Here is a 25270-nt window from a genome sequence, read left to right on the forward strand (position 1 = left end):
GCAAGGGAACACCAGCCGTGCTTTCGTCTTTCCACAGGGGAAAGAATGAAGTTATTTCTGTACTTCCTTCCATGTTTGGCCCTAATGAACGTGACCACCAAAACATCTCCTGGCACTGACCAGCCCAGAGGCTGCCTCAGCCATCTCCCAGTGAGAAGATGTCAATCACTGGAGTTTATCCATGGGCCTGAGGACTTCGTTTACCACATGAATTAGTCTGGGATTAAAAGTCGCTGGGATAAAGCACGGGATTCCAAACAGAAACCAAAAAACTTCTGAGCTCCCCCACTGATTCATTGTACAGCTTTGGAAAAGTCACTTCATTAACTCGTGACCTTTTCCTACTAGCCCCACGTATGGCCTTTGAGGATTCATTAGTTAATGTTTGCACAGGGCTTGGGAGATGCCGACAGCTAGAAGTGCTCAGCCTCCCAATAAGTTGGTTTAAGATGTTTGAGCATACAAATGCAAAACAAGGGTGTTCTTTTCAAATGTCAAGCCTGAAAAAGGATCAGTGTCTGTAAATCTAGATGTCGCCTTCTCCTCACCACGGCCGCACTTTGTCTTTAGGAAACTGCATATTTGATATGCTTCTAATGGCCTAGGTATGTCTCCTCCATAGACGGGAACACATGAACAGAACATCAGTGAAATGGAGGGTTACAGTTGGAAAACAGGAAGAAAGCAGGAATGAGATGCTGTGCTCTGCGTTCAGCCCCGTTGGGAAGGGGTGACTGCAATGAGGGGGGCTCTTGGACAGCCTCCCTCATTTCCTTCAGCTTATGTCAAAGGTGCTTTGTTCAATTCCCCTTTGGACTACAGTCACCTAAAGTAGCACTCATTAAATTAATTTTGTCTGTATTTGAAAGGTAAAAATTTCAAGTGAGCAACACAGAGCAAATAGGTTAAAGGCTTAGCAAGATTTTCCTAGACCCTCTGTATGAGATTTCTGGATGTATTTGAATGGAGGCACTATTATTCCAGGTGGCTATTAACACCGATTGTTGACAGCTTAATGGATCGCAAGCTCAATGCACATACAATAGATGTGAGAACTGTATATTCCAGAACAGCAGGAGGAGCTGACAAAAAAGAGTACCCAGAAGAAGAAAACATCAAACAGGTGCTTAAGGGCAGCTTTCAGTCTTCTATGTTTTTATCACTTCAGTACTACACAAGATCTAGCTAACTACAGGCACTAAGAAACACTGAACATTGTCCGTCTCCAGCTATTCCCACTATGCTTCAATTAATAAAGGAATAATAGTAGCACAATAGATTTCTGAATATAGCTGCACAAACCTCTACTTTCAGATCCTTTGCTTTCAGTACAAAGAAAGGACTAGAGGGATGCCAATTCAAAAAAAAAAAAAAAAAAAAAACAACAAAACCGCACTCCACTACATGTAATTGTTACAGGGGAAAGATATTTCCATTTTCTGTTCACATGCAACTGAGAATCACAGTCAGACATCTGTGGAAGGAGACATTTCTAATCCTTCCCCACAGCAGAGAACATGTATATTGGGAAACTACTTAATCCACAGAAGAGAGGCGGCTCTTACAGCATCTTTTGAGTACTTTGAGCGTGCAGGAACAGTAAAGGGTGTTACCTGCTTTCGTCACACCATCTGGATAGCAAGGGAGCACACACATTCGGGTGTATGACACGTGTACTTTCCATGGGAATTTTTTCAAAATTTGGGTTTCTAGGTCTCTGTTTGAATGGTAAAGGACTCAATTGAACTAGCCAGAGAAACACGCACTGAACAAACACCAAGAAACAACTCGCGTTCAACCACTGCCACCACATCACTGATGCGATGACAGCAGTTCTTGAAGATTGCGTTCACTGATACTTTTTCAGCCTCCATCCTCCCTGTACCCACACAACTGCGTAGAGACCAAGGTGTTCTCTTTGAAGCAGTATCAGGATTTTTAAATTTGCAAGTAGAAACATAACATTCTTCCTGAGTTGTTGCTTTCTTGTCACCCCTATTTTGGAGTGCTAAGCCCAGACTGAGCGACACCGCTAGTTAGAGTAAGAACAGCGCATTAATAATCTTTGGTCTGTAATTATGTGTAGGTGTCTTAATGTCTGTAATGTTCTATTATCGGTTTTCAGACCATTAGCTCAGTTAAGAACACAGTTTACAGCTGAATTTGCTGTAAGTAATGGAAAAGACTAAACGAATTATCATCTATAAATGCAGGCTATTGCTCAGATAATGTTTTTGAGCCATAGCTGGCTTCCTTCTGCTGGGAAGAGAGAAAGGTCTGTGATTGGCAAGAGCAACCCATCACAAAAGGGCTACATTTTTACCTGTCTCTTTCTACTCATTGCTTAATTCCTTACATGCAATCATTAGCTGTGACAAAGAGGGCACAGATACTTTTTTTTTTAAGTCTCCCAGGAGCCCTTCTGTTCCAATCAGCACGTTTCTGCTAAACCAGAGAGGGTGCCCATTAAGTCAAAGGTGTACCTCCGCAGTTCATTCATGACCTTGAACGCCTTCCTCATGTGAGAGGGGTTGACTGTCACCGTGCGCTGGTCCTTTTCATCTTCAGCTGCCTCAGAGGATCGGGAACTCTGCTTAATGCTAAAAACAGGGACAAAAAAAAAGAGTAGAAAGTTTGACTCAATTACATTTTTAAAAAAAAAAAAAGTATCATAAAACTGCAGCACAGGGTATAATGCATGGAGTTACTTGCATGTTTGTTAGTCGGCTCAGGTTCACTGTGTGAATGAAGAGCATCACAAAACACAGCTACTTCTGCGTGGATGTTGAAAGCCAACCCAGCCCACATTTCAGTCAGCAGGGAAGAAAAGGAAAAAGTGCCAAACACTTGAGGACAAAGCCCAGCCTTTTAGAGGCTTCAGGCCAGGAAAGCAGTATAAGTTGAAATTCAAGCCAGAACATAATTCCCTCACTGAATAGAAATAGACTTCAGCACTGGGAACTACGAGAGTACCATGGATACTTTAACATCCATACAGAGAAAGAGTTCAGTTGTCAATGTCCCATCTGCAAAGTGCAAGCACACAATACAAGACTTGTATCATCTTCTACAGAGGCAAGTAAAAAAGGACTATTAGAACTCCCTGCACAGCTTCCGAAGCATTAGCTTTGCAGGGGCCACATCCCATTTCCATTTTAGAAATAGGTCTGTTTAGTGCCACTGAAATGTATGAGAAGATTTATTAAACCAGACCTTCCTACCAGACCCACCAGCTACATAGGTAATGTCAAACCAGATGCACCCAGTTATGTGCTGTGTTTAACCAGGCCAACAGGTGCCTAAGGCACAGACGTGTCCTCATTACTTTGTTGGGAGCATTGACTCTTTGTACAGAATTGACATCAGGTCAATATCTCTACCTCCCTGATCTGAGAGTGTGTGAAATCACTCGGAGCTGAAGGTTTCCACCTATGAAAAAAGGAACACTTTAGAGCCAAGGTCCTTGTTCTGCTGACAGCCACGGCTCGCCCCTCAAACCTGCCAGCAGGCAAAGGCAAACGAGACAAGTCAAGCAAAGCTGTCTGTATCGAAAGCCAACCCCAAGCGAATGGCAGACGTCAGGAGGTAACCCCATCGCCACCACGCACCCAACTGGGGACCTTCTCAGAGCTTTCCTTCCAAAGGACAATCTCCCTCAGTTTCACATTTGTCCCCTCCTCGCTGCCACCTTTCTTAGTTGGGCTTGTATGACAATAAATAACAGGCTGATTCAAGTTAAGCCAACAGTCTGGGCAGCCCAGCATCCCAGCTCCAGGGGTGACCAGAAGATGATGGCTGAAGAAGGGTACCAAGCCAGGGAAGTGTGGAAGAATCCTTCCCCAGAACAGCCTGCCAGCCTCTGCCAAGGTGTGTATGCACGCACATCTGTACCTATATACATGTATACTCACACAGAGCGACTTTTCCTTTGAAAAACACAATTATTCACAATTCACAACACCTTGACAGCGTGAAGCCCTTGCTGAACATCACACCCTCCCCGTTTTCTGCTCCTAACGGATGGCTGTTACTAGCACCGTGCCCCCTGAGACCCCACGGAGCTCTTTGCCCTTCCAGCTGTCCTCGGTGGGTTCCATTGTCCTCCTTCTAGAAACAAGACACTGAACAGCAGCCAAGCTGCACGCAGCTCGAATACATGCCTGCATACTGAGCAGCCTCCAGCTTTGTGCCCGAGACAAAGGTTAACGCCAAAAACCAGCCAAGTCCAATTCTTTCACTTTGCTGAGCAAGTGAAATATTTTCAGTCATAAGCGAAGCCGCAAGGCTGAGCACAACATCACTCAGCACATGTCCCAGGGAGGGAGACAACTTCCCAGACTCCGTTACAGTCAGCAGCCAAATGGCTTAGTATGGCTGCACTAAAAAGAAAAAAATAATAATAATCAGAGAGTACCTCCTGTTAAATGCTGGGTGTTCAAGGGACTGGTACCAGGAACAAGGCAACCAGCTTTTCCATCCCCGAGGAAAGCTGAACTCATTCTGTGTGGCACGTACCGCCAGCAGCGTTCATGGGCACGGAGCAGCGGCAGCTCTCGGCTCTTCCCCGAGCCCACGCACCCCAGCGAGGCAGTCTCCTTGCTCCAGGGACGTGGCCAAGTTCAACTAAGCCTCAGTGTTGTATCTATCAAAAGCCTTGGTTGAAACCTTAGGCCGAGTGAAGCCTGACCACAGCTTTAAACACCCCAGCGCAAACCCTTTGCTTTTAAAACAGCTAAACCTGCCCCTGCAGCGCGCCCGAGCCAAGGGGTGAAACATGAGGCTCTGGAAGTGCAAGTGACTTCACTGCGCTTTCAGTCTCCAAAGCCAAAACCCTCACAGGAAGCAAACAAAACAAACAGAAAAGAAAGAATAAGAAATAAAAGAAAGTGAAACCAAAAGGCGGTGGCAAGGACAGCGGTACCCATCGCTCCAGGGCAGGACAGCTGGACCACCGCGGGACATCACTCTGGTTGCTGTCAAAGGCAGACCTCGCGGGATCCAAACTCAAGTGATGCACACAAAAGCCATGGGGCTGCTTTAATAAGAAAAAGCACACCACTGAGATTTGTTTATTAGCACGCCAGTGCCACAGAGCAAATATTCACCACGTTCAAACTTTTCTGCTGGCAAAAGATATGGTTCAAAGGACACGGCAAGTTTCATTGAACACCAAAGTAACTGTCAGATCAACAAGCCTTTGTAAAGCCTCAACTCTACCAACACTTGTCTGTGTATTTTCAAAGCAAAAACCTCACTTCAGAATTTCTAAAAAAGATCAATCAGTTCTTCCTAAAAACCATGAAAACTTTTTTAAAAGCATCCTAAAAGACATCCTCAGTTTTATTAGCAGGGGTGGATCTCACATTTTGCCAAAGGCTCACCATAAGAAAATACTGCAGATTGTCTGGTTAAATACTCGTTTCAAAAAAATAAAGATATGTTATTTAAAGTTTTTCCATATGACTCACATAAAAAACACATTTGAAAAATTAATGGCCAAGAGCCTTTAACTCATCTTTGAGACTGACTCAGCTTCCACATAAGTGTGTTCCAGTAATGGATGGAAGACAATTTTATCTGGGAGAAAGATTTCACACCCCCGTGCACGCACTCTCAGAAATCACCCACACATTTCCAACATAAAAAAATGCAAGAACCTAAATGCTCCATGCAAACGCATCCTGCCACAAAGCAAAAGCTGCCCCTGAGAAGACCAAAACGGTGCCTTGCACAGCCCTTTTCTGAGAGGTTTTTTTCCCTACAACATTTAAGAATTATTATACTTATTACACTGTTGTTATATTAACGGAGCAAAGCAAAGGAGGAACACGGTCCTCTGATCTGGCCGAGACCACCCAGAGGTGCTGGAGCTCCTGCACCCCATGGTCACAGAGCCTCTCTCCCCAGCACCTCCACGTTTGCCTCGCTGATGTCCTACTGCACCACTGGGACTCGCGAGCCGGCTGCCAGGAGCAATTTGTTCTGTTCCTGGGCTGTCCGAGGCCACGCACCGAGCGAAGGGACAAACGATTTCAATTTCCCTGGGCCAGATGAACATCCTCATTAAGGACACAGCAGGATTCTCCCAAAACAAGCAAAGAGGCTCTTACTTCCCAACAGCACCAACCCCACTGCCACCTCCCGCATGGCCCCAGGTAGAACAAATGAACCCCCGTTTGAGAGTCCCCAGTTAAGCCAGCGAAGCTAATGACAAGCCCATTTACACCGTGTTCCTCCTCTCCAAGACCCACTAGCAGGGCTCGGCTTGAGTCCCCGCGGGCTCACAGCAGAGCCGCATACCCACCAACAGAAAGGTATTTTAAAAACCCATAACCCGTAGCTCCGCTGCATGCATGTATCAACTATAAAGTTGGGTTGCCTTAGTTACCAACAGTAATTACAGATGTCTTTGTAGATTACGTGAAAGAAAAAAAAAAAAGCCTTCCTTAGAGCTAAACTGTCCCCTGGCAAGATTATTTCTGTGCAGAGAGCTGGTAAACCCCAGGAACAAAACTCCTGGCTCTGCCAAAACCAATTCCACCACCGGTTTTACTGGAGCCAGTTCACCCTAAAGGAGGGGCAGACCTCAAATGTGCTCTCCTACGGAGCACAGAAGGACAAGCTTCTGCTCATGTTTTTGGGAGCACAGCTGGTGGACTCAGCTCCTAGCCCACATGTGGGCACCACGAAGGTACCTCTCGACCGGGCTCTCACATCAGCGAGATGATGGGACTCCCGACAGATCCAGTCCAGCCTCATCCCACTGTGCAGCACTGGGGGGGTCTCTTGGAGATGCTCTCATCCCCTGCCTGTGCACCACAGGCTGAGGTCCACTCTCCTGGGCTGTCCCATTACACAGCAGAGCTTCGGCCACCCAAGGCTGGCCAAGAAGCCAACAGGGCTCGGTGACATGCCCTCCCACAGCGCAGCAATCCAGCCCCTCTGCGGGCACTTCATACGCTCATATTAACTTACCAGGGACATGCTGACTGTAAATCTTCAAAGCCTGTGGAGCTTCTTCGTGGGATACGTTACAATCATCACCGTAAAATGTTAATCTTCAGCTTCTGAGAGTTCTGACATAGCTAAAAATTTAATAGCCCAATAGCAGTTACCAGTGTTCAGAATTTAAATGCCTCTAGTAAGATACACGGAGACCAAAATATCAATTTAGTCTTAGCAAAATGAAGAATCATTTTATCTTAACTGGCATAACTCTCTGTTTAGAATCAATGGCCAAAATCATGGTGCAAATACATTAGCCTCAATTATTTTATTCCTCAAGTCAGGCAGCCACAGTAAGAAAAGGATGTCAGTGTAATGGCGTATTTATAAAAAACTCAATTTCTGAATTTGTCTTTAGGTATATGCATAGATAGTAAAAAAAGGTGACTGAAGGAATCCAAATACCAAGATGGATTTTGAGAGAATTTCAGAGAAACATATCATCATTAAAACATATGGAAGGTAGCACAATGGAAAGGACTTTTTCATTTTTAATAGCAATATTATTTTCCTATTTTGTTGCATTTTTTCAGTGCCTACATCAACATGGAGACATTAGCTTAGAAAAAACACACAATTGGTATATAACAGATCCCCAAAAGGATATTCATATCAAAGGAGACCTCGGGGGAAAAGCAGACTTCAGGAACTACTGAGAAGAAAAGTCTTTGCTGACAGTAATGGAAACAACACAAAATAACTCAAATATGACAATACCATTTGCTTTCAAAGGAAAATACTGTATTTTTCAAATAAATACTATGAAGAGACTACCCCCACTCAAAGATGAAATTAAAATTACAGGCATTTTAATTCTTTAACCAAAAAAATTAACATTCCAGGGTTCTTTTCCTACTTAACACATCTCGCAAATTCAGAACCACGGTACCATGCCCGACCATACAGTCTTATGTACTTTCTCCATAAAATAGATGTCCTTATTGGCACAGTAAAAGAAAATCAGGATTCTGAAATAATTTATTGCCAAACGTGAATGTTTCAGGTTAGATCCCCCTTGCCCCCAGCTGCTTCTGCCCACGTGCAATGACACGGGCACATGATACCACTGACCAACTCGGACGTGCAAGTTACCAGGACATTTGAGTCCGGGCAGGCTTGGGACCAGAGTCAGAGGTGACACCAGCATGTTCCTCACTGACTACAAAAATGGAAGAAGCAGTAACATTAAAAACCAGGGGGAATTTTGCTGTCATGAAAGTCACAGTGTAAAATTTGAGGCTTAATCTGCGTGACATAGATCTGAGGTGAAGTGGGGGGCAAAAGTACAAAACCGGGAACAGAACCAGCCCGCGGTGCTCGCCCACCAAGGGCATTTTTAATGCCTCCTCCCAGGACTTGTTCAGTGCAGGCAAAGCAGCCTCGGCGCAGTCCCACATAATATACCCTTCCAAACCAGAAAGCAGGTGAAGATTTCCAGCTTTCCTTGGCCATAGTCAAATCCCACATTGCTACTGCTTGCACCGAGTTCAGGACCACCTTCCTCTTCCCAAAAGCTAGAAATACAAGCAGCAATTTGGGTGATCATTCCTCACTTCCAGAGGCAGAGAACATGCTGATGGGGACACTCCTTCGTGCCCTAAAAACAGATGGTCTGGAAAAAAAAGATGAGGCAGAACATTCCAGGTACTTTCCCAGGGGCTTTTTCACCATTGTATTCCCAGCAAAAGACCCCCAGTCAAATAAAGACCATTACTGGTAACCATAAAAAAATAAGTAATAGTGCCAAGGATGATCCCAGCCTGGGGTACCGAAACAGCTCCACTCCACTTCCTCAAACACCAGGCTCATTGAGATAGATAGATAGATAAATTAAAAAAGAAGGAAAACGCATTCCAAGGGCTAGCAACTAGCATAACAAGCTAATATTTCAAGGCACTTGAAACCAATTAATATCTGAATTCATACCCAGAGGTGGTCATTCACATCCTTATGGGAAGCGGCAACTCTACAATGTAACCACAGAGATGTGGCAGACAAAGTTTTGTTTTGCACATTAAATACTCAAACGATTACAACCTGTGAGTCACAGAAGGCAGAAAGCTGCCCTTTGGAGCTTGGAAAGCAGCTCCCACAGGCTGCTGCAAGTGTTTTCCCTCAACAGAGGAAAATTTTCCAGAATTTGGGGGTTGGCCCCAGCTTAATTTTTCAATGTATCGTATTTAAACAAAACTCGTGTCAAGCCCAGGCGATAGGTACTACCAGCAGGTCAAGCCCCTGCTCTGGTCCCCCACTCCCTGTAAGGTCACGGGCACAGAAGGAAGCACTCAGCATATCCTGTTTTTTAAAAAAATACCCAAAAGGGGGGGGGGGGGGGGGGGGGGGGAAGAGAAAACCAAAAAAACAGCATCATGTTTAGTTTGAAGCAGTACAAGTGAGCTCGTGTGTGCGAAAGGCACTCGACAGCGGGGAGGAATGGGGGCAGAGCAGATACTGAGCGATGAAGTCCCTGTGCAGCAATAACCTCATTTTTGCGTGCGGTGGACGTTACACCGGCTCCCAAGCACTTCTGCACACAGGGTGTGGGGCAAACCGGCCGCCTTGATGGAAATAAAGTACCTACGGCCCCGGCCCCGTGTGCGGGAGATGCGGGATGCTGTAACACCGCACCGCACAGCTCCCACGGCTGCAGGAGACCCCCGAGGGCTCCGCAGATGCTACGGATTTTCATTCATTACCCAAAAAAGCAACGAGCAGCAGCGGTGGGTCTTCGACCGAATCACAAAATCAGGTCCAGACAGCAGCAAGGCAGAGACGAGCCCAGGGCTCGGGAGGCAAAGAGGGCTCGGGAGGCAAAGGGGCCCCGGCCACCCCACCAGCGATTCCAGCCCCCCCCCCCCCCCCCCGCCCCCGACACGCATCCTCCTGCAAACCCGCTCTGCTCCCTCGCTTCGGGTGCGCGGGGCGAAGCAGCCTGTCACCATGACATTGCAACATCGCGGCATAAATAACACGGCAGGCGCCCACCGCAGGGGGCTGCAAGGGGAAAGGAAGGGGGGGGGGGGGGGGTCCCCGCAAGCCGCGTCCCTGCGCACCGCCGCGGGGGAGCGGCGCCCCCAGCCCCCCCCCTCCCCCCGGGGCAGGCACGGCGCAGCCCGGCGCGGACACAAAGGCTCGGCGGCGGCACCCACCTCTCCTCCTCCATCGTGCGGCGCGGCGGGGGCCGGGGCCGGGGCGGGCGGCGGGGCAAGCTCAGCGCCCCGGGCCCGGCATGGCTGCGAGCGGCCGCCCCCGCCCCGGGCCGCTTCCTGCGGGAGCGGAGCGCAGCGTCCCGGCGCGCCCCGCCGCAGCCACCGCCGCAGCCCGCACCGCCCCCCGCCGCCGCCCCCTCGCTGCCTCCGCCCCCGGCCGGCGGGCGGGCGGCTCCGGGCCGCGGCAGCTGTGGCGGGAGGGCGGCCCCGCCGACCGGCTGCCCCGCCGCCCCCCCCCCCCGACCGGACTGGGGGGAGCCGCCGCGGGCACGGCCCCCATCGCGGCAGCGAGCGGCGAAACGGGTCACAGGCCCGCCCCGAGCCGCCCTAACCGGGGGGCGGTGGTGGCGAGCTGCGCGGCGGGGCAGGGAGCGGGCACCGCGGGGGGCAGCGCCTGTCCCCCCAGTGCATCCACCCACCCACCGGCTGTTGAGCCCCGTCCCGGTACCAGCGCCGCTGCCCCCCCGGGTGATGCCGGCCCTTAAATGCTTTAATCCCTGCGGTCCATGAGCTAAAGAAAAGTTTTAGCGACTGAAATCCCCAGTACCAAACCGCGAGGGCAAGCCCGCGCACAGGGATGCAGCAGGAGAGGACCGGTGATGCTCAGAGCTGCTATCGAGGGAGAGGGTCCCAGCCCCTCTAGGTCTCCCTGCACAGAAAGCGGGATCTAGCCTCCAGGTCTCCAGTTTGTAAAAATTCTGTTGCCCTTCTGGGCAATCTATCGGGCCAAATCCGTGCTGCATAGGCAACATGGGCCCTTCTAAACTGCAGGTGCTATTTAGCCTGAAGCACTGGACTAAATCAGATTTGCCATTTTCATTCCAGTTGATACAAATGTAGGGAGTTTTACATAAATGTGGGTGGGTTTTTTTTCTCATTTTATTAAAAGATTTTCTCAATCTTATTCTGCAGCAAGGCCCTAGAGGTTAATCATAATCAAGACAAGGAACATTTGCTTTCTTCATTACTTTCATTCACAAAATGCTCCTGCACAAAGAGATAAGTAGAAGTATCAAGAGATTTCTCTTGCAAGATACCATTCCATCTCTTTTATAAATAAAATTACCTCACTCTTTCTGCATTCCTCCCCAAACCACATCCTCAGCCTAGGTTACATACATCTTTTAAAAATGTATCAGCAATGGCGATTAACAGATGCTATTGCACCTTCCACATCAGCGTTTCAAAAGCTTGTTGAGAATCTGAACCAGTCATCACCCCCATTCTTCAGATAAGAACACTTAACACACCTGGAACTTAAAGGACTTTATCAAAGTCACATGGGGATGGAGAGTCCAGAGTCCTGCTGTTCAAACACCATTTGGCAGCCTCCCCATAAACAGAAGAAATACAGATAAAGCCCCAACATCAAACCTCACACAGGATTCAGGCAGAATTCCTGCATTTTACCTTTGAGAATCCTGTTAAACTATCAGTTTAAGACATCAAGGTCCTCAAAATTACTTCCCCACCGTCCATTCAGTCTCACACTCTGGATGCACAATGTGCAAAACTGCAAGGCACAAGAGTTCAAACCAGAGAAAAAGTGACTCTACTAAAAATAGTAGAATTTACCTAGACAAGGGCTAGAGCTTGTTTCCATTAAGGAAGTCCCTCAGCAATCAGGAAAAGTCCAGATACCAGACCGAGTCCTGAAATTGCTGCAAAGTATCTGTGTATTTTTATTAACACATCGTTTTTAAATAACCAAACATTAGGCTTTCACCATAAAAAGCTACATCTTGCTTCAGTCAAGCTGGGAACTAGGCACCTAGGTTGAACCAAACCAGCGATACCTTCTTACCTGCTTTGCCCCACCAGCATGTGTACCACTGGACTCGATAAATGCCATCAGCAGCCTCGGAAAGGTGTGACAGAAGCAAACCAGTGAATAGTCCTTGCTGGGATGAGACAAAAGGATGTTCCAGTAATCTGGGATTATCTTTATAGCAGCCTTGCAAAATAATTGTGACTGGGTAACAACCCCAATACACAAATTTCTTGCTTGTTTTTAAGTGCAAAGATTGATATCTTGAAAAAGCATACAGTTAAAAGGAAATAGTAACACCCAATGGATGGAAGCTTTCCAGCCTCTTTAAAACATTTCTAACTGCAAATAGTTCTAAACTCCTCCTACATCTAATCTACCTTCAATCTCTGACAACCATATAACCTATGCTCAGAGCAGAAAGGTCCACAGAATGCCTTCTGGCCAGTGCCACCATCTCTTTGCCCACCAAAACCTTTCCAGATTCCCCAGACAATCTTCAAATCTACAGTGAAAGACCAAACACCCCCAACTCTCATGAGCCATAGGGAGAGGAGAGATCAAAGCACTGCAGCATCCCTACAAGAAGGAATTTCTTCAATAAAAATACCAGGAAGGGAGTGAATAAAAACAAACCCTGCCAATCTGACTCAAAACTCTCTTCTGGCAAAGTCTGGCAGCTGGTTTAACCCTGAGGTTGTAAAGCACAGCACACCGAGTGCTTCAGAGAATTTAATTCTGTGAAGAGCTTCAATACACTCAGACAACATCCTGCCAATCTCCACAGCTTCAGCAGAAGCCAGAAAGGGGCTCTTCCCCAAAACCCAGCAGAAAGAAAACTGCATCAACGAGGAAAAAACTCCCTTCCTGACCCTGCAAGAGCCCCAAAACACAGCATCGTACAGCTTAAACACAGTGCAAGCAGTGATTCAGGAAGCCTTCACTCCCCTGTAGATACCTGTTTCCAGGTATATACCAACACAGAGGTTCCAGAGATCCATATCATAAACAATTTGCTATTTTTAGCAGCTCTCCTTTTTGGTTGCATAATCCCCTCCACTAAATTATTAATCAGCTTTTGTAGAAAGCTATGGCTTCTGCACTGAAGAGCTGGAAAGGCGTACCTAAAATGCTGCATTCAGGGAAGCTTCCAGGGCTGCATCTTCTCAGCCTAAATTATTTTTCATTCTGTTTTTTAAAAGAGATTTTTTTTAGATAAATACATACGTTTATGTCTAAACATCTATATCTTTATAAATGCATATATTAGGTGCGTATAAGTGTATTTTTCTCTTTGTGTGACCAACCTGATCAAACCCTGAAGCTGGTCCTGTTTTGAGGGGTGTTTGAATCAGATCACCTCCAGGAGTCTCTTCCAACTAAATTTATTCTGCGATTCTAATTAAGTAAATACTTATTTAAATAGATCTGTATTTAGATCACGTTTTCTGGGAAAAGGTCCACTAAGGAAATTAACGTAAGAAAACCAGTGAAAGGTCTGTATGGAACTGGATGCGCTGGTACCTTGGTGGCTAACTGCAGTCACTCGGAGGTGGTACCTGGGTAGTGTGCTGGTTCCCAACGGATCCGGAGCACAAGGCACCTTGGCAGAGAAGCCCTGAAGGTATCTGCCACCCAACCACTGCCAGGATGCGGGGCATGCCACATTGCTCCCACGTACCAAACCCAAAAGAGCAGCTGAACTTCAGCTACTACGGCGACTCACTGGGACGCAAGTTACCGCAAGGCTCGAAGGGAAGCTCCAGGAGACCTTCTAGCCAGGGACCTTCCCACCGCTGGGATCAGGGATGTGTTGGTAGCAGAAGCTGAAGAGGTAGGAGGATTCTTTTTTCACATTCTGAAGGATGCGAAGGGCAGAGGAGGGCGGCGGGAGCATCCACCCCCGCCCGCTCCCCGCCGCCGGGACGCGGCCCCGCCAGCCGCCGGGGCTGTTGCCCTCTGCTGGTAAACGTCCCGCGCTCACGCTCCTGGCTGCAACCGGTGCTTCTGAAATACGTTTTCTTTTCATCTTTAACGTAAATAACTTCTATAAAAATAGGGATTTTACTCCAATAGTTTCATCATAACATTACCCGCCTTTTGAATAACACGCGCTGGCCGCTTTGCCCCCGGGCTGATTTCTGGGGTGTAAGCCATCCTGCTGCTCACCCTACACAGCCCCAACAAACAGATCAGCTGAAAATGTTCTCCCTGGTCCCCCTCTTACTCTTCCCTGTAGCATAAGCAGTTGATGTCACCCACGGCCAGGTATGTCAGAAGCCCAGGCTTCCTGCCCTGTAGTCATATTACGTAATTATCAACAACTTGCTGGAAGACTTTTTCAGATAGATTTTTATAGTTTAGAATTGTGCACTCAAAAAGAAAATTAGCATTCAAGGAAGAAAGCTGTAAAAACAACTATTGTGGGCACTGGAACAAAGGCAAAGGCCAATATTCAGACGCCTAAATACTACCAAGTCCCTCTGCCTCATGAGTCCTTAGTTTTGACTCCGATTTCTGCACCCGCTGAAGCGTACAGTTCTTGCTACAGGCTGAACACAGGGACTTGTTCGCACTGTAAAAATTCTAACTAAACAAAAAGTTTAGGCTACGGTCCAAAAAGGACTGGTTTCCCCCAAATTTTTTGCTTGTGTTAAAGATATTTTCATATGTTTCTTTGTCTTTATAATATACCCCTTAATGGTTCCACCACTACCTTCTGTAATGAGCAGAAACTACCCATATGCTCCATAAAGATGTTGTATGGTTTAATTAATATTTGGATGTGGTAAACCTGAAAGACCAGCATAAAAAAAAAACCCAACAATCATATATTCATTCAGGATGTCACCAACCCAACCCAAGTTTCCTTACTATCACTTATTATTCTTTACTATTACTCCTCGTACACTCATTGTCTCGTTCTCCTCTTGAAATGTTTTAAAACATTCCATTTTTTTGTTCTTTGCAAAAGCCAAGAAACACAATCCACCGCCCTAGTTTCGAAACACAACATGCTGCAACGTTAACACGAATGAGTAAATCACACAGCTGCCACACAAAGTTTGGGTGAGACTGTTTCTGCAGGCACATTATTTTACCTTACCAGGCAAAACCATCCCATGCAGCACATCTTACTCACAGATAACGGATTCTCCTTCATTGTCCTGCTTGGTATTTTCTGGGCAAACACCTTTTTCTGCTCAATCTCCATAGCATATTCAGAGTGGGAACTGTACGGCAGGGGCTCAGCTCGGGTTTCTGTGCACTTACCGGACTTTTGTGGTGTACTTTTCAGGGCTCAGCTTTCCCATCCTGTCTCTCTCCACACAGAAGCGTACCCTGCGAGGGAGAAAGGAAACACGCTCTTCTCAGAAGGCGTTAGAAAGCGCGTGGCACCAGCTCGCTGCAACGCGTCTGGCACCAGCAAAACAAGCCCAGCTCTTCCTTCCCAAGGTGATGTTCCTCAGCTCCCTCCCAGCTGACTCCCCAGTACACAGGCAGTAAGAGCTGTCCACTGCCACCAGCTACACACAAACCCAACGCAACATTCCCAAAACACACGTGGTGCCCCTGCGTCATTCAGCTCACACCTCAAAGAGGCTTTAAAAGTAACAGTGATACCCCAGAGCAGAAGCCCAGATTCTAGCTGGCACTGGGTGAGTAAAAGAAAACTCTAACAATGACTTCTAAATGATACAAGTACAGAAAAAAAAAAAATAACTTGCCTGCATTTAAAATTGCAGAAAACATTGGATGGGTGAGCCTAAAAGCAAAAAGACACGGCAATGCATACCAGGTGCTTGACACTGCCCCTTGTGCTCCTGGGCATCTCTCGCTTTTTTCAGGAGGATACATCTCCATGAAAGTAACAGCAGAAAGCCAGCATTACTGCTCTTGCAGGATGGACTTTGCTACATATCCTACACAAGAGGCATTAGCAATCACTATAGCCAGCCTGCAGTGCTCTGCAGGGGAGAAGTCCTGAATTTGCCATCAGACAGGACTCAGAGGAGCTCTCCCCAGTAAGCATCATTATTCCAGCAGTGGCAGAAAGCAAAAAATGAAACAAATCCAAATGAAATCAGACAGTGAAGAACTTCAGATGAGTTTGTTATCAGATAAAAGATAACAAAAACCTGAAAAGTTCCTAGATAACCACACAGAGAAAACTGAGAACCAAGTATCAGAAGTCTTTCGTGATTCTGCAGGGAGCAGCCAGCGAGCCCGAAACCAGAGGACATCCCTTTTGAGCAGGGAGGGCACCTGGAGGATGAAATAGAAGTAAACCATTTCAAAACACAGCTGATAGTGCTGTGCTTTTATGTGACAGCTAGGTAAGCCCAGCCTCCCCCCAGGGCCATATTCTGCCCACGTTGTTGTGATTTGTTCATCAAGGTGTGTGGCTGGGAGAGGGAGGCTTGCCACTGAACCCGTGTTAGTACGTATGTAGAAAACAAGATTATTGATCCACGGAGAAAGTGAACAAGTAAAAAAGCATGAACCTCCAGCCGCAAACACCACTCATGCATTTTATCCATCATTGCTTTAATCCAAGTCCATGCTTGAAATACAGACTGGACTCCTGATCTTTCTTCTTCCCAATCAGTGCCTGCAGTGACAAGAATCACGCTTCCTTCCCTCCAGGATTTTGTGGAAAGCAAAATTTTTTACAAAATAGAAAAAATCCATCGCAAAACCACAGAAAGCAACAAGAGTTACAGAAATGACAGAAGAGACTGGGAAGATACTCATCCGTTGTACTGACCAGATTACAGACTAACAGCATATTTTCAGACGTGTGGCTTTGCACGTCTTTCAATTCAAAACAGTATTCCCAGTGAGAACAGGGCTTCTGTGAGACAAATTAGTTGGCAATTGCACGGTATAAAGTAGCATTTGAACAACTGAAGCATTTTAGATTCATCAGCTCACTCTGCTTCTAAGGAATTTTCCTGCAATGTTCATCAGCAATTTGTACTTTGGTGGTAGTGAGCATCTCGACACGTTTCCAGCCAGAAACTTAAACCCTTTATAAATTGGCATCAATTCCTTACTGCATTACACATTAAAAGAGATATTTATAGTAGTTTAATGAATGTAATATGTATCAAAACTATACGTAGTGCTACATAGTGGGATTTTTGGTTTCTTGAGGAAGAGCTGTTCTTTCCAAATCTGTGTATTTCCCATTTGTGAAAGCATTCAGGAATGAAACTGTATGCACCAGACTAGGAGGGTTAATATCCAGATGCCTCAGACAGATGGCATTATTAGTCTGACTGGGCTTGACATCTAGTTTTCAAAGTTAAGGAGCTTTGGTTACTTGGATGGCTGACAACCTGAGAATAGCCAGTACTCCAAGCTTGACGCTTTCTAGAACAGCATAGGCAACGCTACAGCTTTGCCTAACAGACTCCTAGGAAAAAGAACGTTACGCCAAGATCAACTGCACCGAAAAAGTACTTAAGAAAATGCTGCTGCACATTTTAGTTAGGACTCCCACTGGCAAAGGCTGAACCGAGGACAGAGAACAGTACCCGAATTTGATTATTTTATGCTTTTTTTTTTCTACAGCCTAGACGTGAAGTGTTCCATCTTTTTAACTGTTCCATCTATTCAGATAGAACTACAGGAAATAGAAGAATCTGAAGAATGTCTCTCTTCTGCACCAAACTATAATTTTACAGCCCTTGCTCTTTCAGTGTTCCCACTACCCATTTTTCCCTGCAAGATGGGTTACACATTTTTACAGGGAATATAGATATGATTAAAACACTCTTAGAACCACAGGAACAAGAGGCATCAGTTCAAAAGTGACTCTCTCTCTCTATATATATATATATATCTCCTCCCCTTTAGAGAAATCAAGGAGAGTTCTGGGAGCAGAGAAGGCAGAAAAACTAGGATTTGTCAAAGGAACATCAAGGAGGAAAGCACCCACCTCCATCAGCCCCTTTACAAGTCCTAGTATATATTTGTAAATGATACAAAATTCCTAGGTAAAGATATATAAAAACACTTTCACCTTGTTACAAGAAACACGCATCTGACACCCGTCAATTTTAGTACTTACATTACAAACCAAATAAATATGCATTAAAGGTAAATAGAAGTAGAGGTGATGTATGTGTGGGGGTATACACGCACATACCAGAAACAGTCGAGTAGTAATACTTCAATAGGAGGCCTAAACAAAGCCCATCGACCAAAGCAAATAGTGCTTGTTCAAGCTGGCTCAAACCTCCTTATGGCGTGTTTGCATCGTGAAATACATTTTAAAGTGAAGCAGGGATGCAACTGTTTTATTCATTTAAGAAATACAAAAGTAACAAGCAGAAAACTCATCTTTAAGGGATACATACACCAGATCACAGAACCAGTTCTGCAAAAAATATTAAATAACCCATTGTTTTGTAAACTATACCTCCGGCTAAGGTGAAAGACTGACATTTTGGGTGTTACACTTTCAATCACCTGGTATTAATCCAAGGTATTATATATAGACACATAGTTCAAAAAACGTATTGCAAATACCTTCTTCCAATTAAATAGCTTAGAAAACAGAGGTCCGTAATAACGTATACCACATAAATGTGGCACAAACTTGATTACATGATAAACTCTAATCCATAATAGCCACAACAGGACAAGCAATCCTTTTTAAAAGGCTTGGATAAGCTACCTTCTATTAGAAAACCAATCATCTCACAGACTGTAGGAGCAAAATCCCATTCCCACAAACGCACCACGGTTTTGTTCACTGTGTGCGTATCAGAAGGGTGTCCTTCAGTTTTATTTTATAGAGACTAATTAACAATTTTAACCAAACCTTTGCATTTTAGGAAGAACATTCTGAAGTACGCAGAAAAAAGAAGCTGCTCTATTTTCAGACCTGAATAGGAGGTTGGGGTCCTCAGCACCACTCAGGCTCAGACCCTTTTCAGCAGCAACAGGAATGCCATTATATTGCGACAATAATATCAGCTGACGGGGCAGGATAATAAACCAGTGTTCCGACCTACGCTATCCACTTAGGTCTTTCAATGCTAAATGAAAGCAAAATTTGCTTTACAGATGGGATCTAGGCTGGGGGGGGGAGGAACACCATAAAGCATTTGAGAACTCTAGATTACATTTTTAACCACCTGAAATATTTCAGCTTCACTGTTATGTATGTGCACACAGAGTGTCTGATAAGAGTTCAAGCACATCTGGCAGTACCCCCGCTGTGCACACCGCTGGCCTCCCAGCAGCTCCATGCTCCTGGAAGCGGAGCTGGGAGTCCAAGAGCCGGTACTGCAGCTGCACAGCTTGCAACTATGTCAACACACAACACAACTCGGAAAGCTTGCTCAATTCTGGAGGGTAAAGATTGTCCACCTTAGGATACTACACAAGCCTGCAGGGCAAGGCACAGCTTTTATTTCACAAATCTGTCACAGCTGTAATACAGTCAGTGACCCACAGAATTCCTGTCACCAAAGCTGTTTCAGTTCTTACTGATGTTCAAAACTACCTTTTCATCGCCTCATGTTAAAACAAGTGAGAGGTACTTCCACTGACCTGTGCAAGTACCAATTTATTACATATACAGGTGTTTAACATGTTTCTTTTTAATGCAGTAGTCATCAGTATTATAAAAGTGTATGTTAGGCTAATTTTATTAGCCAAATAAAGTTTACAAGTCACACAAGAAGCAGAATCAAGAACAAATTAGAGCAGACACGAAAACCCATCTCTGTTAAAAAACTGTGTGCACATCACAACACACTGAGCTATGCTGTGATACTGTAGTCTCTGAAAAGCTTTCATTTGGGGAATTTTTGTTCATGCAATTACAAAAAAGAACATCATCTGTGTTTTAAGAAAACTACTGCACTTCTACTTTCATTATTAAATGCTGAAAGTAAACTAATTGCTCTCATGTCCTATTTCTCACAGGTTAAACCAACACAATCCAGCACTCATTCCTGAACAGAAAGCTGTTAAAATTAGAGAGAATTTCAGACACATATACTTCCAACCTAAATTACTTAAGGAACAGCAAACTCAAGTTACTTTATTTCTATTTCCATGATGATCCTAAAGCGACTGCACAGTCACAAACTTCTTTATTTACCTGCCAGCCATATACTTTGTTTCATCTCAGTTCTTCCTACGCACGTCTATGCAGATAAATCCACCCAGGGGTCAGAAAATTACTAAATTCCAATAAATACATAAGCAAAGCTTTATCAACAAATCTCTTCTGTTCACTAGGAAACGTACTAGAAGCAGGTTTATAGTCAGTGGCTTTAAATCACTGTGTCTTTAACACTGTCCAGTACAGATTTGCACCTCTTTCTATATTCCATGGCACATCCTAGCATTGCTGCTCCTTACTAAACAAGCGCTTACACAAGTCACTCAAATGTTACCTGCATTGTTACAAGGAAGTTATTGCTCCCCAGAGACGAGGTCAGAGTAAATCAAGTCTCATCTACTCAAGACGCTCATCACAGAACATTGTTACGCAGATGACAATCTTTTGAGGGAGAAATTAGTTAGCATACTCCCTATGTAAGTGCAATTTCTGGGATCTACTACTTATGCTAGAAGATATTAGTTCTACAAGAGGACTATTACATAGATAATCAAACAGCAGGTTTCAGTACAATTCTCAAAATCAAGCTACAGCCTGGCAAAACTGCCAGATTCGCACACAAAGTCACTTTTTAAAAAATCTAGTTTCTAGTATCAACATACTCTTTCATGGCACATAACGTGAAAATACCATAAAGCTACAGTTGGTGCACAAACCTTTACCTTCCCAAGTCAACTGACAAACCACATCACAGAGGTGAATTTAACCATTTCTTTCCAAGCTAGGCTGTCCCTTGATAAGGTTAAGGCAATTCACGATTCCAAGGGTCTAAATCACACGCCCAAACTAACACAAGACCTAGAACTCAGCAGTTCACTTCAGCTACAAAAAGAAAAGCTGTGCTTCAAGGGAAGTTCAAGGATGACTGTCCAACATGGTTTTAAAGTGCAAAGGTAAAGTAAAAAATTTCAAGCCCTGTGAGCTGAAATAAAACAAACCACCTGAAGCTGTCTGCCCCCAAGAGTGGGTACTTGCAGCATTTTACAAATACTTCTCTGAAATGACTTGCACTTTCAACAACGTATCAGCGATACTGATTCACAGCAGCAGCTAACAAGCTTTTTGAGATTAAAAAAATTACAATACAATTGCAAATAGCAAGTTACTTGGAACTTGTTTATAAAAGCTAAGCCAAAGAGAACCAGTTTCACTGTAAAAGCCGTAGCTTACAGCAATCAAGAGGAAACTCGGCTCTTGGTTGAAATCCTGATGATAGCAAAAGGTTGTCCTGCTTATTTAAGCTCACATAGGTAAGTAAGTTGATGCTAGTTTTACTTCTAACAGCAACAAGACAACTAATTTCAACTACAATCAGTGTCAGGTTAGATTGACATCAAAGACTGACAATATCTTGAAGTTTCATGCAAAATCCTTCAACCCAGAGGCACAAAGTCCTAGACATCGAACTTTCCACTGGAATCAGTGGGAATTATATGCCTGGTCTCTTGCATATCTGGAGCAAAGCAAAAACCAGCTTTTAAGGTACAGTCTCACAAAGCATCAGCATTAAAGACTAAGTGCTTAGAAAGCTGAAGTCAAAGTAACTTTGTACTTTTTAAATCCATGCCCCATATCATACATACTCTCACTCAAGCATATAAGGAATTCAATTCTTTATTTGATATCCATAAACGTTGCTATTCTATTTTTCTATGCAGGAAGGCAGTTTTCCCCTAAAACATTATGCTTTTTAATAAACAACAAACTTTAATTCTATTGCGTGAAAGGGCTACAAATATACATTTGTTAATCAAGCAGACTACACAGATATTTTTGCTTTACAACTGGCACCTATGTTACTGGTACACTTAGCTGGCTCATTTATCATAGCACTTTGCCCACGTAGTTTAGATTATCACTTTTTGAAATATGGGCAATTGCAATTATTTAAAAAATAAAAATAAAAGAATACGTGCTGAGGCAGGTACTGCAAATCCATTCCTTTTTTCCAGTCAATACTCATGGAGCCCATCTTTATTCACATGCAGATGTCATTGCATTCTACACCAGTCATCTAGCGGCATAAAATAACTTTCAAAAGTCTAGTACAATTGTTAGCAAACCAATTTTACTCCTGCTGTAATGAAGCCTGCAGCAAGGGGGCTGCCATCCTGTCGGTAGATGGTGCTGCAAGAGATTCTCGGGAACTTTAAAGAACGACAATAGTTCAGAGTGAAAAAGTCTTGTTAACCCGGTACTATGAAAACAAGTATGCGTTTAATAAAAGGGATAAATGTCGACCCTTTCCTGGAAGGAATCATACACAGACAAACCGATAAGAGGACTTGAAACTAAGCAATTGGAAATTCTGAACATTTTATATGAATGAAGCACATGCTTAACACAAACTATTTCTTCAAAACTACACAGTACATACGTTGATGAAAAAGTCCTATAGAAAAAATTGACCAACCATGTCAGCACGTCAAACTGCCTAGTACAAGATGGTGGATGTACACAAACCGCATGAGTGAGAACGAGTATTTAAAAGAAAAAACAAACATCAGACCACATCCACAGATTAGTACTTCAAAAATTTTTCTGTCGAGTGTTCGAAATCCAATAAATCCACTGGGGGGTAGCAAAAAAGTCAGTTAGGACCTTTACTGGCAATAAAATACTTACTTTAAGTACATAGAGATTTTAAAGCAGAGCAACACTTGCTTCAAACCTAGAAAAGTCTTAAAACCGTACGGAATGGATCCTAGGAAAAAAAATTAGACATGTAAAGGTCAATGAACACAATGATTTATTTAAAAAATAAAAAACGTAAAAACGATTTTTTCCTCCTTTACAGAAATGTTAATTCAGTCATGGGATCCAAGTAGATTTTGTAGAAAAAATGTAGTAGCCAGGTATCGAGTCCTTACAACAAAGGAAATCCCCCCATAACCCTCCCCAGTTTTTACTCCAGATCAGCAAGACACTTCCCACCCCATACCCCCAAAAAACAAATTAAAACAAGACATTTTTTCGTTGCTAGTATAAAAACGACCAAGGTCCAAGTAATAATAAAAAAATAGAGTCCATCAATGACTGTAACACAAAGTATGTGTGTGTGGGGCCCAGTCCATCTTCAGAGAGAACGAAGTGGCACAGGCAGCAGAGGCGACCCCCAGGGGGTATTTAGGAGCTGCTCCCACAGTAGGGAGGCATTTAAAAGGAGCTGCCCTTCGGCGAATGAGGGGAGAAACCATTTAGAAGCTGCCCCGTATCAAAGGGAGGGCTCTCCACGCCACCCCCGATGGGTATGGGCGCTCCAGCTCAGAAAGAGCCGCCCCCATAGCCTCCCCCACCATAGCCTCCTCTGTACGGTCCACTGTTACTGCGGCCCCCCCAGTTGCCGCCCCCTCCTCCACCTCCTCCGCCGCTCTTCATGGGGCCGTAGGAGGACTGGTGCTGGCTGTAGCTGCCGAACCCGCCGTACCCGTTGCCGTAGTCGCCGCCTCCCCCTCCGCCTCCGTAGGAGCCGCTGCCATAGGAGCCGTAGCCGCCGCCGCCGCCGCCTCCTCCACCGTAGCCGCCGTAGCTATTGTAACCGCCGCCGCCTTTGGAAAGGCCGTTGTGATCCCGGTTGCCGGATCCGCCGCCGCCCCGACCCCTTCCTCCTCCTCTGCCTCCCCGGGAGGGCCTGGAGGAGCCGCCGCCACCCCCGCCCGACTGGATGTCCTCCTTGGGCACGGCCTTCTTGACCTCCACGCGGTGGCCCTGGATCGGGTGGAACTTGACCACGGCCGCCTTGTCGGCGGCGTCGTGGTTTTGGAAATAGACGAAGCCAAAGCCGCGCTTCTTCCCGCTCTGTTTGTCGGCGATGATCTCGGCCTTCTCCACGGGGCCGAACTGGCTGAAATGCTGCACCAGGTCCCCTTCGCCCACGTCCCCTTTGAGGCCGCCCACAAAGAGCTTCTTCACCTTAGCGTGGGCCCCCGGTTTGGCCGAGTCCTCCCGGGACACGGCCCGCTTCAGCTCCACCGCGTTGCCGTCCACGGCGTGGGGGGAGGCGGCCATGGCGGCGTCGGCCTCCTCCACCGCCGAGTAGGTGACGAAACCGAAGCAGCGGGAGCGCTTGGTCTGCGGGTTGAGCACCACCACGCAGTCGGTGAGGGTGCCGTAGGCCGCGAAGTGCTCCCGCAGCCCGGCCTCCGTCGTCTGCACGTTCAGGCCGCCGATGAACAGCTTGCATAGCTGCGAGTTCTCCATGCTGCCGCCGGTGCCGGAGCTGCGCCTGGGCCTGGCGCCGAGACTCCTCCTCCTGTTGGGGGGCAGCTCTGACGGTTTTTTCCCCCCCTTCTCCGTCTTGCCGCTTCTTCCCCCTCGCTGGCTGCGAACAGCGCGACCTCACGGCTGCGGCAGCCGCCGGCAATGGTCCCCTCGGCCTGGCCCAACGCCTTCGCTTCGCCTCACCTGACCCGCAGAAGAGACGGGGCGTCCCGGCTGCCGCCGCTCCCGCAGAAAGGGGGGTGGGGGTGGGGGAAAACACAGGCACGCACAAAATGGCGGCTGCTACTTCTCAAGAGCTCGGCCGGCGACTGGTGCCCACACAAAGGGGACGCTGGGAGCCCCGCCCGCCCGGCCGCCGCCGCGCACGCCCCCCGCGCCCGCGCAGCCAATGAGAGCTCGCCGCTGGAGCCGCCCGCGACTCACCTTTAGGGGCGGGGCCCCGGCCGCGATCGACGAGCGCGACGACTAACCAGAGGGCGCGACCTCCGCCGCGCGCCGGAGCGAGGCCCGGGGTTGGCCGCTGACAGACGCGGCGGGCGGCCAATAGCGTCGCGCTGTAGCGGCCGGCGACGCGAAGTCTCTTCTGCGCGCGCCGAGCGGAGGGGCGGGGCCACCGCCGGCCCGGGCAGCGCTAATGCGTCAAGCCCGCGGACGCGAGCCAATGGGCCGCCTCCGGGCCGGCCGCGCGCCTTCTGCCGGCGGCCCCGCCCCGCGGGCGGGCGCAGCGGGCGAGGGTCGGTGGGCGGCTCGCGCGGGAGGGTTTGAAAGGGTGACCGTTAGGGGCGCGCGGCCGCGGCGCTTCCCTCGGCCTGCGGGGCGCGGGCGGGGCCCATGGAGGGCCGGGCCGGCCCGGCAGGACTCTCGTTGCCATCTGGCTGCCTTCCGTTCTCGCCTCGGCCAGCCCAGCCCTGTGCCCTCGCC

General features: G+C 46.7%; 2 protein-coding genes across 4 annotated transcripts in view; both read right to left on the reverse strand.

The window, feature by feature from the left end:
* The window catches only part of KLHL3 (kelch like family member 3), a 52218-nt gene extending 41883 nt beyond the window's left edge, over nt 1–10335 (reverse strand). For 2 of the 3 annotated variants that reach the window (XM_040603294.1, XM_040603292.1), the window contains exons 1-2: nt 10155–10335; nt 2484–2600 (exon numbers count right to left, since the gene is read on the reverse strand). In XM_040603294.1, the coding sequence (XP_040459228.1) occupies nt 2484–2600; nt 10155–10168 (131 nt within the window). In that variant the 5' untranslated portion in view covers nt 10169–10335. Of the gene's footprint in view, nt 1–2483; nt 2601–8409; nt 8517–10154 lie in introns of those variants that run through there. The other variant, XM_040603293.1, reaches the window with a different exon arrangement.
* Nucleotides 10336–22860: 12525 nt separating this feature from the next.
* Nucleotides 22861–24685, reverse strand: HNRNPA0 (heterogeneous nuclear ribonucleoprotein A0). The gene has a single exon (XM_040604570.1). It carries the CDS (start codon nt 24326–24328, stop codon nt 23393–23395), a length of 936 nt encoding a protein of 311 aa, XP_040460504.1. The 5' UTR covers nt 24329–24685; the 3' UTR covers nt 22861–23392.
* Between the last annotated feature and the right edge of the window lie 585 nt (nt 24686–25270).

Source organism: Falco naumanni, chromosome 8, assembly GCF_017639655.2.
Source record: "Falco naumanni isolate bFalNau1 chromosome 8, bFalNau1.pat, whole genome shotgun sequence".
NCBI lineage: Eukaryota > Metazoa > Chordata > Aves > Falconiformes > Falconidae > Falco > Falco naumanni.